Source organism: Azolla caroliniana, unplaced genomic scaffold (genome assembly GCF_043228905.1).
Source record: "Azolla caroliniana isolate FFs.n. ecotype wild unplaced genomic scaffold, voAzoCaro1.0.p SCAF_11, whole genome shotgun sequence".
Classification (NCBI taxonomy): Eukaryota; Viridiplantae; Streptophyta; class Polypodiopsida; order Salviniales; family Salviniaceae; genus Azolla; species Azolla caroliniana.
The window spans coordinates 16,425,908-16,442,117 of NW_028230446.1; the positions used below are offsets into that span (position 1 = coordinate 16,425,908).

The 16,210-nt window shown below is 40.2% G+C and overlaps 2 protein-coding genes and 1 non-coding gene across 3 annotated transcripts; all 3 read left to right on the forward strand.

Annotated features, from left to right (window-relative positions):
• Nucleotides 1-2,770: 2,770 nt before the first annotated feature.
• On the forward strand, nt 2,771-5,075 carry LOC147858070 (uncharacterized). The gene is made up of 2 exons (XM_087327581.1): nt 2,771-2,785; nt 2,922-5,075. The coding sequence occupies exons 1-2, from the start codon at nt 2,771-2,773 to the stop codon at nt 5,073-5,075; spliced, it is 2,169 nt and encodes a 722-aa protein (XP_087183707.1).
• A 1,208-nt stretch (nt 5,076-6,283) lies between these two features.
• LOC147858071 (germin-like protein 5-1) lies at nt 6,284-7,401 on the forward strand. Its single transcript, XM_087326659.1, has 4 exons — nt 6,284-6,546; nt 6,640-6,776; nt 6,905-7,041; nt 7,228-7,401. The coding sequence occupies exons 1-4, from the start codon at nt 6,320-6,322 to the stop codon at nt 7,399-7,401; spliced, it is 675 nt and encodes a 224-aa protein (XP_087182785.1). The 5' UTR covers nt 6,284-6,319.
• An 8,370-nt stretch (nt 7,402-15,771) lies between these two features.
• TRNAC-GCA (transfer RNA cysteine (anticodon GCA)) lies at nt 15,772-15,843 on the forward strand. Its single transcript has one exon. It is a non-coding gene; the product is annotated as a tRNA-Cys (tRNA).
• The last annotated feature ends 367 nt before the right edge of the window (nt 15,844-16,210 follow it).

Consider the following 16,210-nt stretch of genomic DNA (forward strand, 5'->3'; position numbering starts at 1 on the left):
CATACCCCACATGGGGCACATTTCGACCATTTACAAATATAGTCTCCCGAGTTGGCTATATCCTAGATTTTGGTTTCGGCCTAGGCTGAGTTACTCATCAACTTGGATCTTCTCTTCCCATCCGGAGGGACCTGTTTCCCAACAATTTTCGATCATCCAAACTAATTTTCCATATCTTGCATCGAACTAGATAACAAGCTTTATGTTTCGTTTATATCCCTTCTCTTGCTTCACATGCGATTCTAGGAAGTCAATGTATCGATTCTCACATCCATCCATGTACATTGCCTTCACCAATCCATTGGAGTCTAGATATCCCCTTCAAACAAGATTTGAACCCTTGATCTTATCATTCCGAGAGTAAGCTCTTGCCAGTTGAGAGAGAGAGAGAGAGAGAGAGAGAGAGCAAATTTAACAAAGGCAAAGTCTATTTTACCAAATTAGGGATGATTTTACAATGATAAACCTATTAATCAATTGTGTAAGTCAAAACCAAGATAAGTAAAGGGAGTTGGTTTGTATTCTACTAATGTGGAAGTACATATAGTGGTTTGTAGCAAATTTGTAAAGTATGCAGCATATTATTTACAATGTAGCTCCCATACATTTAAGGTATGGATGGACTTTACATGTTCTTGCATTATATTATGTGTTCACATAACACTTCTTGTTATTTTTTTCCATCCTGGTCAATTAAAATGTGTGTAATAGTTTATGTTATAAGGAAATGGATAGAATTTCCACCTAATATTGTGTAGTATTTCCTTTGAATGTTAACAATATGAGCATTTTTGTTTTCAGACACGAGTAATTATATTATTGGAATGGAATGTTAGTTGAATCCTTCATTGGCAACAAATATTACATTTGATAGAGAATTTGGTACACATTGGTGCTAGGACTAGACATTAGTATCACATGCCTAGTTTCGACATGAATAATCCAAATAATGATTAATATTGTCTCTCATATAGTTCCAATGTACTAATTCATCAACTTCATCACAAAACCAACACATAATACTATGTTTTATCAACTACTACATTGGTAGTGGGTAAGCAATATAAATAAGATAAACCATATTGAAAGATAGGGTGCCACTCTCATACCTACTATTAGAGGAACACAAAACTATTGGCTTTCACTTGCCTTCCCCCACGTCCTAGGGCCAGTGTTGGGCAAAGTCCCAGGAACAGTGTCAGCCTTCCGGTTGCATTTGGACTTTTGCCGGCCAAGGTGGGGGAATGCCGGAATTGATTCCGGCCAGGTTATCCTACCAACAGGAATCTAGCCGGTTGATATTTTTTCAACCGGCTAGTTATATAGCTTTTAAAAAATATAGGTATGTATATATAACAAAAATATAGTTTTAACTTTCCCCCTCTTTCCCCCTTTCTTCCCTCCTGAGAGTCAAGAGTCAAGACATGAGACCTTACGTTTCTTGATCCTTGCTCGCTGCTCACAGTCGCTATTTGCTTATCCCTATTGTTGCTTCCCATTCCCTGCTCCCTATTCCTTGGTCTCTACTCTTTGATCGATACTCCTTGTTCCCTGGTCACTGCTCCCTACTTGTTCTTCCCTGTGCACAAACCACCACTCTCAGGTATGGATTTTGCTCATTTTTCTTATGAGGTATGTATTTTGGCTTTCCTCTAGCTAAACAATGTCTTGTCTCTTGAGGTTGTGCTCATTATTGTTGGAGATGAGCTATAATAAAACATTCAATTATCTAATTCTTTCATAATTATATTGCATGTTGAGGTATGCATGGCTAATAAAAGCTCTATTTTTGTGCAAAAATGAAGAAATTAAATTCCCATTGTTGTATATATGGTAGTAGACTTCATAGGTTTTTTCATGTAAGAATAACAATCATATTGTTCCTTCTCTTCTTCTTCTTCTTCTTCTAGCATTACATCAAGGCCTTCACAAGATTTGAACCTCCTATGTTGATGGTGAGGATGCTGCATTTTAGGTTTTTGTCTTGTGAAGTCATTATAAGGTTTCCATAGAGGTGAATTAGCCTCTCGATCAAAGCAAGATTCCAGATCATGGATCCTATTAAAACATAAAGACCTTTCTATATTTAGAGGCTTTCCTCCTTCTTGACCAAGACCAAAACCATGACCATCCCAATGACCATGACCATCATCAATATCATCATCATCATCATCTAATCCTTCCATTAGCTCCCATGCATTAATAGTTTCCAATTGATCTACACCATTATCAGCATGAATGCTATGTTGATCAGGGTGACCCATACCTTCTTGCTCTTCCTGTTGTTCTTCTTCAATGATCGGATTAAGCTCTATTCTGAATGATTTGAGGTTATTATAAATGTGACCCAAATCATCCTTTTTGTCACTGAGCTTGAGAAAACCATAGCTTGATCTAGAAGCAAGGGGAACGACATGATGCCTGTCTTTCACTCTGTTTCTCTCACTTTCTTCTTCTTTTTCTTCATCTTCTTCTTCAATATGATGATAATTTATGGGTTCTGATACAGTTCTTGAAACAGGGGCATACCAGCTTTTATTCATAACATTACTAGAGTTAGTAGTAGTACTAGTACCATTAGTAATGGCTTTTTGTGGAACAAAGTACTCTGTTCCTCTCCTCTTTCTTCCTAACGACTTTGAAGATGAACAACCCATACTTATAATATGCTTAAATCTAGTATGTATGATAAAAAGACAGATTTTTCACTAGATTACTAAGAAAGTTTAGTCATTGCATAGATGTATGGATCTCATTAATATCAGTAGTTATGATTAAGGTTAAGGTGGGGCGATAAGTAATAAGCCCAACTTTAGCGTGAGGGAAGATCATGGATGTGAATCTATGAAATGTAAAGTGTGTATGTAGGTTTTGCCTTCTTATATTATGTTAGTCAAACATTCTCTGCATTATTGTTACAGACTTACAATATGTCCCAAAACAAAAATATGAAAGGCAAAGGAAAGCAAATTAGCCTCTTTACAATGCCCGGCTTTAGGAAAAACTTGCCATCTAAAGAAGATGTGTCTCTAGAAGAGCCTATAAAGGACCATCAACACTCTGAAGAATTACTTCATGAGATGAATAGAATTAGTAAGGCCAAACTAAGATTTCAAGAAGATTGGCTTACTAAATTTAAGTGGCTTCAAGAGGATTTAGAAACTGGTCTTTTATGGTGTAGTTATTGTAGGAGTGATCCTCATAGTAAGTCTTCATTTGGCAAAACAGGTGCCAAAAACTTTAAGACTTCCGCATTAGAAGAACATGCAAGAAGTGTGGCCCATCGAGATGCCATTTTGTTACAAGAACGAGACAAGAATGGTCTTGAAAAATGTGCATCCAAAAAAAAAGCAAGTGTGGATGTAGCAATTGAAAAATTGTTAAAATGTGCATATTTTATAGCTAAAGAGTATTTAGCATTTAGAAAATTGGAAAGCCTCTTACGATTGTTAAGAGAATGTGGTGTGGACGGCCTTCCACGAATGTATAATGATAATAAGGCTTGTGCAAGCTTTATCTTGCACATTAGCAAGGCTCTTGAAGCTGAGATCTATGATAGGTTGAGGAAAAGTCCTTGGTTTGGGCTTATGGTAGATGAAGCTACCGATGTAAGCGTAACCAAGAACTTGATTCTTTATGCTACATTTGTGGAAGGAAGGCAAGTAAGAACCTCTTGTTTGGGGTTACTTGAAGTAGAGGATGGTACATCAAACACAATAACAGAAAGCATTTTAGCATTGTTAAAAAAGTGGAACTTAGATGTTAGAAAAATGATGGGATTCGGAAGCGATGGAGCATCTGTTATGGTAGGTATGTCTACAGGTGTTGCTACAAGATTGAAGTCATATAACCCATTTATGACTTCCTTACATTGTTGTGCACATCGAACAAACTTGTGTGTGCAAGAGGCTTCAAAGAACATTGAAGTCAAAGAAACATGTAAGCAGTTAGATGCCCTTGTGAATCGGGTGGCTGCACATTTCTCGAGGAGCTCACTACGCCAAGGTGAATTAACTAAGATGCAAGATGCACTAGAATACACACATTTGCATATTCTTGGGATTGTGAAAACACGATGGCTTAGTCGGCATGGTGCTATCATGAGGGTATGTGATGTGTATGAACCCTTGATGAAGACTTTACAATCGCAAAGTGATGCATACAATATATTCTTAAGTTTAAGAAACTTCAAAGTAGTGTATATGCTTCACTTTCTTGCAGATGTACTTAAGATCATGTCAACGTTAAGTATGGAATTCCAAAAGGAATATGTGGATGTGACATGCATTGGAGGTTTGGCTATGATAGCAATTGGGGAGATCGAAGAACAATTTCTCCATCATGTTATGATGGATCTAAATGGTTTTGAGAAGGATAGCTATAATTATCCAATTATTCCAGAATATGGTAGAGAAAAAGGAATGCTTTCAGTTTTAAGAGATGCTATTAAAGTTAATATGTATAAAAGCATCCTCATGGATAGATGTATTGATGGTGAGGACTTGATTGAAGCCATACAATTCCAAACTTTGTTTTCTAAGGCATTAATAGAGACAATAAAAAAGAGGCTTCAAGATCCGGTAAATCTTTGCGCATTGAAAATGTTATCACCAATGAACATGTCTACCGGATCTACAAGCATTTTAGCACGAAAAACTATGGGTCTTAATGAGTTGAAAACAATTGGAAATTTTTATGGCATTCAAAAAATGGTAGATGGGAAAGCGTTTTCTCCCATAATTGATAATGATAAATTGTATGATGAATATGCAATTTTCAAAAGGCAAGCTACCACGGAATGGCTTGGAAGAGATTTCTTAGATGTTTGGGGTATGATAAATTGTAATGATGTATGGAAAGAAAAGCTACCCGAACTTCTAAAGATTGCATTGATAGGTTTAATCCAATGTGCTTCTACAGCAGCATGTGAGAGAGGCTTTAGTCGCCTAAATCTAATAAAAAATAAGTTTAGAAATAGGCTGAAAAACAATGCGGTTGATGCATTGATACGAATCTCTATTGAAGGACCTGAACTAGAAGAACATGACTTCAATGCTAGCATTTTGTTGTGGTGAGAAAGCAAGGCATATCGTCATATTTTTACAGGAACTTCTCATGAGCATGATGATGAGATCGAGGACTTCATAGAAGATATAAATTAAAACTTTATAAATGTGATCGATTTTGTTTTGGAACTTTCTATATATTACATCTAATTTGATCTAATATGTTGTTAATGCTACTTTACAAAGGTTTGAAAAGTGAATTATGTTTATAAAGTTAGAATTTTTTTTGGTAAATATATATCTTTAGTTTTTGGGTTCCAAAATTTTGTGATTGATTTGATTTGGTATTGCATTAGATTTTTTTTGGTTATGCGGCCAAAAAAAATTTCAACATGTTCCGGTTGACATTGTCGTTGGTAGGAACGTGGCCGGCCAAAATTTTAAAATTCCGGTTAGGTTCATGAGAAGCAGGAAAATTTCCGGTAGAGGCTACAAACTTTGCCCAACACTGCCTAGGGCTAGTGAAGGATCACTTTCTTATTACATGCTTTGCATATAGTGCAATTTATGAAAACTATGCTGATGTATTAAGAGGGGGCAATGACTTGAGTGTATGCCTTAATTAACACAATGGGATTTTGTGTGTCGTAGTATGAATCTCCCTTCTTAAAAAGGTGACACACATTGAGAAAATTTTGTACTTAGATCCCATGGATCAATATCGGTATCTCTATGGATGTTAAAAAATATCTAATGGAATCTAAGTGCATACACCACAACTCACTTAAGATCAAATAGAGTACCTGAGAGGCCAATGAACAAACGCTAGAGAGACACAAAAAATAATATAAGAAACACCCCCTACACCATAGAAAAGAATGAGAAAAATTCAACTAGAAGCCAATATATGAGCCGATATCAAATGATACCCTCTTGTTTACCGTGTCATTTAGAAAATAGATTAAGTATACTAGAGTTGGAGGTTCCTTACGGAAAGAATAACAATTAGACATGGCATGGGCCACACGGTAAATGTAAAACCATTCAAAGACAAAGACTAGACTAGGATTGTTGATGTGGAGACTAATTATGTTTTCTATTTGGAGATGATAATGACTGAGCAATCCACACACGCGCACACGCAATTATAAATATAAATATATGGGTATAAATAGGCATTGTTGCCAAGTGAAGCAGCAGAAGCAAGAGTAACCAACACTCTTGAGTAAAATATTTGTTTGGTCTTAGTGACTTATCTATCTATATCCCGGCATACTTTCCATTTCAACTCTTATTTCATAGTCCTAATCATTATGGCCATGAATGCGTTGATCCCCATCTTGGGTTTGTCAATCAATATAATGATGGCGGTTATGATGACAATGGTTAATGGAGCAGATCCGGATCCGTTGGTGGATATCCCCACGACCGCACCGGAGAGTCAATTCGTCCTCCGAGATTTGTTAACTAATGGTGCCGTCACACGAGACAGCGGAGGTATTAGGGCCGCGGTCAACATCACCAACCTACCCCTCACCATGTAATATACAACGTTCATTCTTCTAACACCTAAGCCCTTTAACATGCTCCTCTGTCTTTAAAGTGACCGATGGTTCCTTATATTTGGTTTTAGGTCGGAGGGGATCACGTACATGCGGTTCCAGATGGTGCCGTGCGGTGTGAACCTGCCGCACACTCACCCGCGTGCGACCGAGATCCTAACACTCATCTCCGGGGGACCACTCCAAGTCGGATTCGTCGACACCTCGGGTGCGGACAAGTTTGAAACAAATTGTCTTTAAAATTATTCTTTTCTAGTAGTGTTAGCAGGCATTTAAATTAGATGGATTCATCATATCATCTAATTTAATGATTGAATTTTCTTCAAAAACAAATAGGGACTCCACACATCAACATTCTGTACCCGGGCGATGTGACGCTCTTCCCACGCGGGCTCCTCCACTTCGAGATCAACGTCGGCAAAGTGACAGCCGACTACATCTCCGCCCTCAACAGCCAGAACCCGGGCACCCTGGTTGGTTCATTCCCACACCCACACACTCCATTAGCTCCTCATTCATTCATTCATTCATTCATTCATTCTTTATATGTCTCTTGCTTGTATTTCAAACAGCTTATCATCTTACATATGTTTTTTGTATGTATGTTACGTGTGTGTGTGTGTGTGTGTGTGTGTGTGCGCGCGTGCGTGTGCATGCAGTCCGCCAGCCTGTCGCTGTTCCAGGTGCCTGCACGTGCGCTCGCCACGTCACTGAATGCCAGCAGGGCGGAGGTGGCTGACCTGGCATCCACGTTGTTCCCGTACGGTGACGGCCTGAAGAAGACGTCCGATAGTGGATGCATCCCGGGGCGGGACATCACCACCCGTTTCTAACTAAAATCACTCCAAAATGAATGTACTCATGAGAAATAAAAGAAATGAATGAAATTGCCACCACAATTTGCTGTACAACAAAAAACTATCGCATTAATATGCAGGATTTGTAGTCTCTCCTTTATCTTTGTGGTTTACTAGTGAAGAACATGAATATCAAGTATTGTTTCAGGGTTTACAAGATGTGTTCTTCTTGACATACAATGGGTTTTGATTTTAGTGAAAGCGATACATCTCTCTATATTTGACCTCCGAAGACGATAATATAATCTATCTATCTATCTATTTGTGATCGGCATATCCCCAACCTTGCCACCCACAATACTAACGCCCCACTTATGAGGGCCACCAATGTCTCCAAAAATACTTACGTGCATGTCAATGGCATTATTGATTATCAATGGTGTTATCAGTCATAATCTACTTTAATGTAGATTAGTTGGCAAATATGCACTCACCCGAATGTCTAAATCTATATGAGCTTCTAATGACTTGTGTATGTGTGAATGTGGAAATGTTTCGATGTGCATGTGAATGCATAAGTGCATATGAATTTTTACTTGTGTTTGTATAAACAAAGTATACTTCTGTGAACAACATGTTAAGTGTCTGTCGTGCATGTGTGTATGTAAGTGTGTTAATGGTGTGTATGTATGGAAGTCTGTAAATGACTACATGCACAATTAGTTAATGCGTGTTTGTAAATGTGTGAATGTGCCTTTAAATGTAAAATTTGATGGGGGTAGGGGTATCTCATGATTTAGATAAGATGTAGATATATATTTTGTTGGGAACATATGAAATTTCCTCTCCCTTCTTTTCCTTAGATTCATTTCTAGAGGGAATGGAAATAAGTGAAGAAAAAGAATTGGGTTGTAATGTGCCTCACCCCTTACTATTGTAAAAGGGAGTGAGGGATCACCGGGTTAGACCGTTAGGCTTTTATTTCTTCTTCGTCTATTTCGTTTAGGGTTTCGTTCGGTCATCATGGTAGTAGTTAGGAAGGTTTAAGGTTTCCTTCTCTCTTTCTTTAGTCACTGTCATTTCTTTTGTCGTGCTTGGGTCCAGCCTAAATGGCCGCGGTTTTAATCTTTTGGGGGCATCGAGCCTTATAATGCAATGAGCTTATTTAACCTTGTCACGATCTATTTCACTTTGTGTGATTAATCTCTTCTTCCGTCTGTTATCCCTTTGAGCTCAAGGCCACAAAGGGACAGGCTCCCATTCCCCAATGGGGCAGGTCCATGGGGATCTTCACCCAAGGAATCAGGGAAGTGAGAGGGGAAGAATCTGCACTTCACGGAGGCACCGAGACCGTGGGTAAACAGAGAATTGTAGTGAAATAGAGAGAGAGAGAGAGAGAGAGAGAGTTGTGTGTAGCCATGGACACCCACACAGATAGACAGATAGAGACGTGGTGAACAACTGGTATTAAGTAAATAGGGTTATATTAATCAAAACGCACACACGACACAGTACACGATTACAACCGGATCAGAGCCGGTGATGGACTGTAGAGCTCATTTGCTTCTCTTCTTCATCTCCAGATCACCCCTAAATTAGTCTGAGGCCGCCCCTCTTATAGCGCAAGGAGCGACCATTACAAAAGCCTTTAAGACCTGTCACTTTCCTCCCCAAATTCACTCCTCGATTCGTTCTCCTCGTAACTCTCCCCCCTACGCGATGTCAGAACTCCTATTAATGCTCTAACTACTTAGGACCCCTCATCCTACCAATACCTAGTATTTACATAGTTTAATTCGGTAGGGATGTGCACTCATGCACACCCGTGTTCCCGTGTGTTTCACATGGTTTCTCCTATGGCCCGGAATCTTCACGACATTCACCCCCACCAAACCGCACATCCTCCGGTATGTGCCAGATAGCGAATTTAGTGAGGGATTCTGGGGCCTTCTACTACTCGTCCTCCTCTTCTGAACTACTATTTTCGGCTCCCACCGTTGGGTCTCTTTCCGCCTCTTGAAGGCCTTTATCCGCTTTCCGGCCACTCGTGTCCTCATTCGAGTCCCGTCGAGCTCCTCGAGATCATACATCGCGTTGTCGTTGACGTTGATTACCATGTATGGCCCAAACCTCCATTTTGCGAACTTATACATAGACCGATGTTGGTTGTCGAGGCTGCTATCGTAAACTAATACCCAATCGCCTTCCTCGATCTTCTTCGGCCGGAGCCGGTGTCGTGAAGATCTGTCACTAAGCGCGGATCGTGAGGCGGAACCACCGGGGTCCTTGACCGGAAGGATTCGAAGTTGGCACAAGCTTTAGCGAGAAAGTATTTAAGATAGATTGAGATTAAACACTTGACTTTAGATTGAGAGAGATAAGATCGAACTTTTAACTTTAGATTTGAGAGCCAAGATACATCAACAAAAAGGTTACAAGTCTCTTATTTGATCATCGAAAATTTTACATTAGTCCTTTCATCTTTTTCCTCCCCTCTTTTATAAATGCCCTCATGCTTTGAGGGTACAAGACATACATAAAGTGCATGTTTGCCATTTGGCACTCATGTATTACATGTGGTGCATGATAACCACGTCACTCATTTAAGGTCTCATGTATGAGAATTTACATGTAAAACTATAATGACAATAACATTATTTTATGAAAATGTCTTGGCTTAGTGGTAAGCCTATAGACTCTCAACTTCGAGGTGCAAGGTTCAAATCCACACTTGCACTCCTTGTGTATATATCTATACATATATATATTTATTTATTTATATATCTATTCGGATGCCGGATGCAGCCGGTTTGCTGGATGTCGCCGGCTCCGCCGCCAGTTGACGCCTCCGTCGTCGGATCCACCACTGACCGGCCGGTTCCGATTTGCTTACCGGCCGGTTCCTGTTTCGGTTTGCTTAACGGCCGGTTCCGGATTGCTTACCGACCGGTCCCGGTTTGCTTACCGGCCGGTTTCGGTTTGGTTTCCATTTTATCGGTCGGTTCCGATTTGGTTTTATTGCTAGTCGTTTTTTGGGAATTTGGCCACATTCATCCATCTAGACAAAGTGGCCAAAGTTCTCTTAGCACAAATGAAAAATAAGGGATCTCAATGTGCTTATATAGCTAGGGCCTTAACTTTTCTATCTATGTGGGATATTTCACAGTTCTTTTTCTTTTTTTTCTTTTGCAAAACTTCATACCCACATAAGTTGACACTTAGATGCACTTAGATGTCCGTTTCTTATGTAGTAAAGTGCATCCGAAAGCTCTTCAAGACCTCCATCCTTTTATAGTTTTATGTGATTTTCACACCATTACCAAAATCTTCACGACACCGGTGTGTTCGGTCGAACCTGGCCTTGTTCCGGATTCTCGCTTCTTTCACCCTTGCCGTGGCCCATTCCACGTCCTCCGGCCTCCGCTCGAGTTGTCGGATGCGTGTTGCCAGCAACTCTTCTTGGCTCATTTCGTTAGCCCAATTGATCGCCATCCAGGAGGTGATCGTCCGCTCCACTAGCATGATGGGTTTGTGTCCATACATAAGTTCCGTCGACATATACCACGTCACCGAATTGTGGGTAGTCCTGTCTGCCCATAACGCGTAAGGGAGCAACCTCAGCCAGTCGCCAACTCGTCCTTCGCACGCGTACACAATGGCCTTTATGATCGGACTGTGGCCTCGTTCGATCTTTCCATTTGCTTCCAGGTTGTACGCCGTTGTGAGGGACAGTTTTACGCCTAACCGATCAAATAGTTCCTTGGCCTCCTCTGCATTTAGCTCCCCTCGGTCAGCCACAATATTTCCTACACACCCGTATCGGCATCTGACATCCTCGATCAGAAACTTGCCCCTTTAGCTTCTCGAACGTGGCCCATGTGCCCCAGTGCCTGGCCCAAGGGCTTTCGTGGAATTCTGATATTAGTCTCCCTCGATCCTCTACCCGTGCCATTACCTGGAGCGGTGCATCATTTCGCCTCTTCGGGAACCTCCAGATTTTCGCGTTCCGCCGGAAGTACCGGTACGCCTTTTTCTGGAGCTGACTTGCTTCTTCCCTACTCATCGAGGCGTCCATCATCATCGAAGCAACTCCCCATCGTAGTCGTCCTCATCGAACTCGTTCAGGGCGGAGTGCTTCGCCTGTTTACCCTCGTCCTCGCCGATTTGAAGAAGTTTGTGCCGACTTCTTCTTCTTCCAATACCATGTCGTCCTTGTTCTCGAACCTTGCTCTAGAAAGCATATTGGCCATGACGCTATCTTTTCCTGAGATGTGTCATATCTCTGGGTTCAGGGACTTGATGTACACAATCCACCTGAGCATGGCCAGGTCGGGAGTCGTGCATCCGGAGACCATACCGAGAATCGTCACATGGGCGAGTAGTCTTGATGTGTCGTCGTAGTAGCCACACTCGATCTCCAATGTCAAAATTGGATGGAAGTCGATGATGATCCGCGTAAACCTTGTGTGTTTGTTGAGCTTGTTGTAGATGAGTAGATAAATTCGCTTGTATCTTACGTAGCCGCTCTGCACAAGGATTTGTAGGTAACTCTTGGGTTTCAAATACACACCACCGGGGGTGACAGCCTGTGTAAGCATAAAATGGTGTCACCTTTGTCGATGAGTGGACAGAATTATTATACGCAAATTCGGTGAAGTGAAGAATATCCGCCCAGTCATCTTGACGATAGCTTAAAAAGCACCGAAGATACTGCTCCAGCGTTTGATTTGTTCCTGCTACTTGGCCGTCTGTTTGCAGGTGGTAGCCGGAGGAGAGGTTACAAGTGACCTTAAGCATTTTAAAGAAGTGCTTCGTTGGATTACTGGCGATTAGGTCCTTTTCGTATTATCGGAAAAATTAATGATGTCGCTTTTCGTCTCGATCTACCTCCACAACTTCGGATACATCCGGTGTTTCATAGTTCTCTCCTCGAACCCTATCAAGACAACACCATCCCAGGTCGTATTAAACAACCTCCACCCCCAATCCAGCTTGAAGATGGACCTGAGTATGAGGTTGCCGCCATCCTCGATTCCAAGATTGTTCGCAACAAGCTCTACTATTTAGTCGATTGGCTAGGATATAGTCCCAGCGAGCGTACTTGGGAACCAATAGAGAATGTGACCAATGCTCGTGCACTTCTTGAAGATTTCCATCGTCAATATCCAGACAATCCGGGTCCTCAATCAAAAATGACTCGTGACACTCATCGTTATAAAGGGTGTATAGTGTCATGATATGCCAAGACTCGAATCTACGACAGTTGAGGGTTTTCAGTAGCATCGCCTATGAGCATGTGCCGAAGGAGAAGCGGAGGAAGCTTGACGCGAAAGCTGAGAAGTGTATCTTGGTCAGCTGTTCGAACGAACAAAAGGGTTATAAGTGTTATTGTCGTGATATGGCCAGACTCAAACCCATGACCCTATGTTACATGGGTCGAGCTCTTGACCATTAGAGTATATATTGTAATACAAAAAATATTATTTTCATTTAGATTTTACTTTAGAAAATTGATGTATATTCCAGATTTCTCTGGAACATTCTAGAAACTTCAAGAGTAGTCTTGAGAACACTAAAAGGAGGCACAAGGCATTATTTCGAACCAAATCAGTTCAACGCCAGTCTTAAGCCTCCTAGCTACTATTGTATATTCCCGTAACATAATATGTATCTTTTGCTATCCTCATTCTCTCTCTCTCTCCCCCTCACTCTCTCCTTCTCTCGAGAGTTCTACACCTCCCTTAGTACTAATCCTCATCTTGGTACTTGCCTCCGACTCCGGGACTCGGCACCAATCCGAGTTCTGAAGATAAGGTCAGCGAGGCTGAGATTCCCCCTCATGAAAGCGAAGTCGGAACTCTTGAAGAGAGTCTAATCTCATTTCGGCTAAGTGGACCGAATGAGCGACTGAGTCAGTTTAACCATTCATATGAAGAGCCGGGGAGTAGTGGAGACTCTGCTGTGCATTCCCTGCGCAGGGAACCGAAGAGACGGCTTACGCGCAAAGAGAAGGGAAACAAGAAAATGCTGGAGTAAGGCACAGATAGGGACGAGTCGGATCAATCGGAATCCGACTCAGGGAAGACCAATGATGGGCCTTCAAGACCAAAGCCCGCGTCGTCCAGAAAGGCCTTGACATCACCTAATGAGCAATTATGCCGATCTAACCGCTAGAAGAACCCTATTGTGCAGTTCGGATACAACGAGTACATGGCACATCATTATGCATACATCAAGGGTGGAATGCAACAACAAGGGTTTTGATTACTTTTGGCCCGATTCAAATACATCAAGGGCGGACTACAACAACACTCACAAAATAAGATTATTAATTTCAAATCTTCGCACACGAATATAATACAAATACTATTGCCAAGAATCTTGTTGGATATTGGAGTTAAATAAAAGAATCCATCAAGGGTTCATAGCTACAATCAGCTGTAATACGATAGGTGATCAATTCGATCTTGCTTGCGCCCTAAAACACGAAGAGTAGGTATTCCCTTTAACAACACTTACATCCTAAGAATATTAATTACAAAATGTTACACACAAACATGCATATGCCTTCTGTCTCGAATGTTTCAAATCTAACACGATATGAATACTAGCTCTATAAGGAACATTCTAAAATGATATGAATACTATTGATAACATGTCTTTAATACAGGATATTGGAATAAACACAACAACGAATAATAGGTGCATAGCTCGATGGGAGAATAATCGGTCATAGTGTGATAGGTCATCAGTTCAATCCTCCTTGTGTTCTTAATCAAGAAGAGTATAAATTGCCTCCAACGACACTCACAACCCGAGATATTTAATTTCAAATCTTTGCAAACGAACATGTGTATCCCTTATGTGTCAAATATATCAAAAACATGCATATGCATTTTGTGTCGAATATTTCAAATCTAAAATGATATGAATATTATCAACAAGAAGTATACTTGGATATTGGAATAACCAAAAGAACCAATCATGGGTGCATAACTCAATGGTGGAGCAATCGATTGCAATCCGATAGGTCGTCAATTTAATCCTCCTTGTGCCCTAAAGCAAGAAAAATATAGATTACCTACATCAACACTCACAACTTAAGCTTATTAATTTCAAATTATTGCACAGGAACATATGTATCCCATGTGTGTCAAATATAGCACTTAGTTTCGGCGAATGCAGAGCGCGAACACATGTTGCCTTATTGTATGTGTAGTGAGGGCTTCGACTAGTTTTGGCCCGATTCAAATACATCAAGGGTGGATTGCAACAACACTCACAAACTAAGATTATTAATTTCAAATCTTTGCACACGAATATAATACAAATACTATTGCCAAGAATCTTGTTGGATATTGGAGTGAAGCAAAAGAATCTATCAAGGGTGAATATTTCACTGGTAGAGAATTCAGCTGCAGTCCGATAGGTCATCAGTTCAATCCTGGTTGTGCCCTAAAACAACAAGAGTAGGTATTACCTTTAAAACCACTTACATCCTAAGAATATTAATTACAAAATGTTACACACAAACATGCATATGCCTTATGTGTCGAATGTTTCAAATCTAAGATGATATGAATAATAGCTGTAAGAAACATTCTAAGATGATATGAATAGTATTGATAAGACATCTTTAATACAGGATATTGGAATGAACATAACAACGAATAATAGGTGCATAGCTTGGTGGTAGAAGATTTGGTCGCAGTGCGATAGGTCATCAATTCAATCCTCCTTGTGCCCTAAATCAACAAGAGTATAAATTACCTCCAACAACACTCACAACCCTATATTATTAATTTCAAATCTTTGCAAACGAACTTGTGTATCCCTTATGTGTCAAATATAACACAAACATGCATATGCATTATGTGTAAAATGTGTGTCAAATATAACACAAACATGCCTATGCATTATGTGTCGAATGTTTCAAATCTAGGATGATATGAATAGAATCGGCAAGAAGTATTCTTGGACATTGGAATAAACAAAAGAACCAATCATGGGTGCATAGCTGAATGGTGGAGCAATCCGTTGCAGTCTGATAGGTCATCAATTTAATCATCCTTGTTCCCTAAAGCTAGAAAAGTATAGATTACGTCGTATAACACTCACAACTTCATGTTATTAATTTCAAATTATTGTACAATAACATTCGTATACCATGTGTGTGAAATATGGCACTTAGTTTCGGCGAATGGAGAGCGCGAACGCACGTTGCTTCACTATATGTCTACTGAGGGTTTTGATTACTTTTGGCCCGATTCAAATACATCAAGGGTGGACTACAACAACACTCACAAACTAAGATTATTAATTTCAAATCTTTGCACACGAATATGATACAGATACTATTGCCAAGAATCGTGTTGGATATTGGAGTTAAAAAAACAAATCCATCAAGGGTGCATAGCTTAGTGGTAGAGCAATCGGCTGCAGTCCGATAGGTCATCAGTTCAATCCTGGTTGCGCCCTAAAACAAGAATAGTAGGTATTATCTTTATCAACACTTACATCCTAAGAATATTAATTACAAAATGTTACACACAAACATGCATATGCCTTATGTGTCGAATGTTTCAAATCTAAGATGATATGTATACTAGCTGTCAGAAACATTCTAAGATGATATTACTACTATTGATAAAACTTCTTTAATACGGGATATTGGAATAAACATAACAACGAATAATAGGTGCATAGCTCGGTGGTAGAAGAATCCGTCGCAGTGTGATAGGTCATCAATTCAATCCTCCTTGTGCCTTAAATCATCAAGACTATAAATTACCTCCAACAACTCTCACAACCCTGTATTATTAATTTCAAATCTTTGCAAACGAAC

Coding starts and splice junctions, on each gene's coding strand:
- LOC147858071 (XM_087326659.1), top strand. CDS start 6,320: ATGGCCATGAATGCGTTGATCCCCATCTTGGGTTTGTCAATCAATATA. Junction 6,547..6,639: donor ACCAACCTACCCCTCACCAT/GTAATATACAAC, acceptor ATTTGGTTTTAG/GTCGGAGGGGATCACGTACA. Junction 6,777..6,904: donor CGGATTCGTCGACACCTCGG/GTGCGGACAAGT, acceptor AAAAACAAATAG/GGACTCCACACATCAACATT.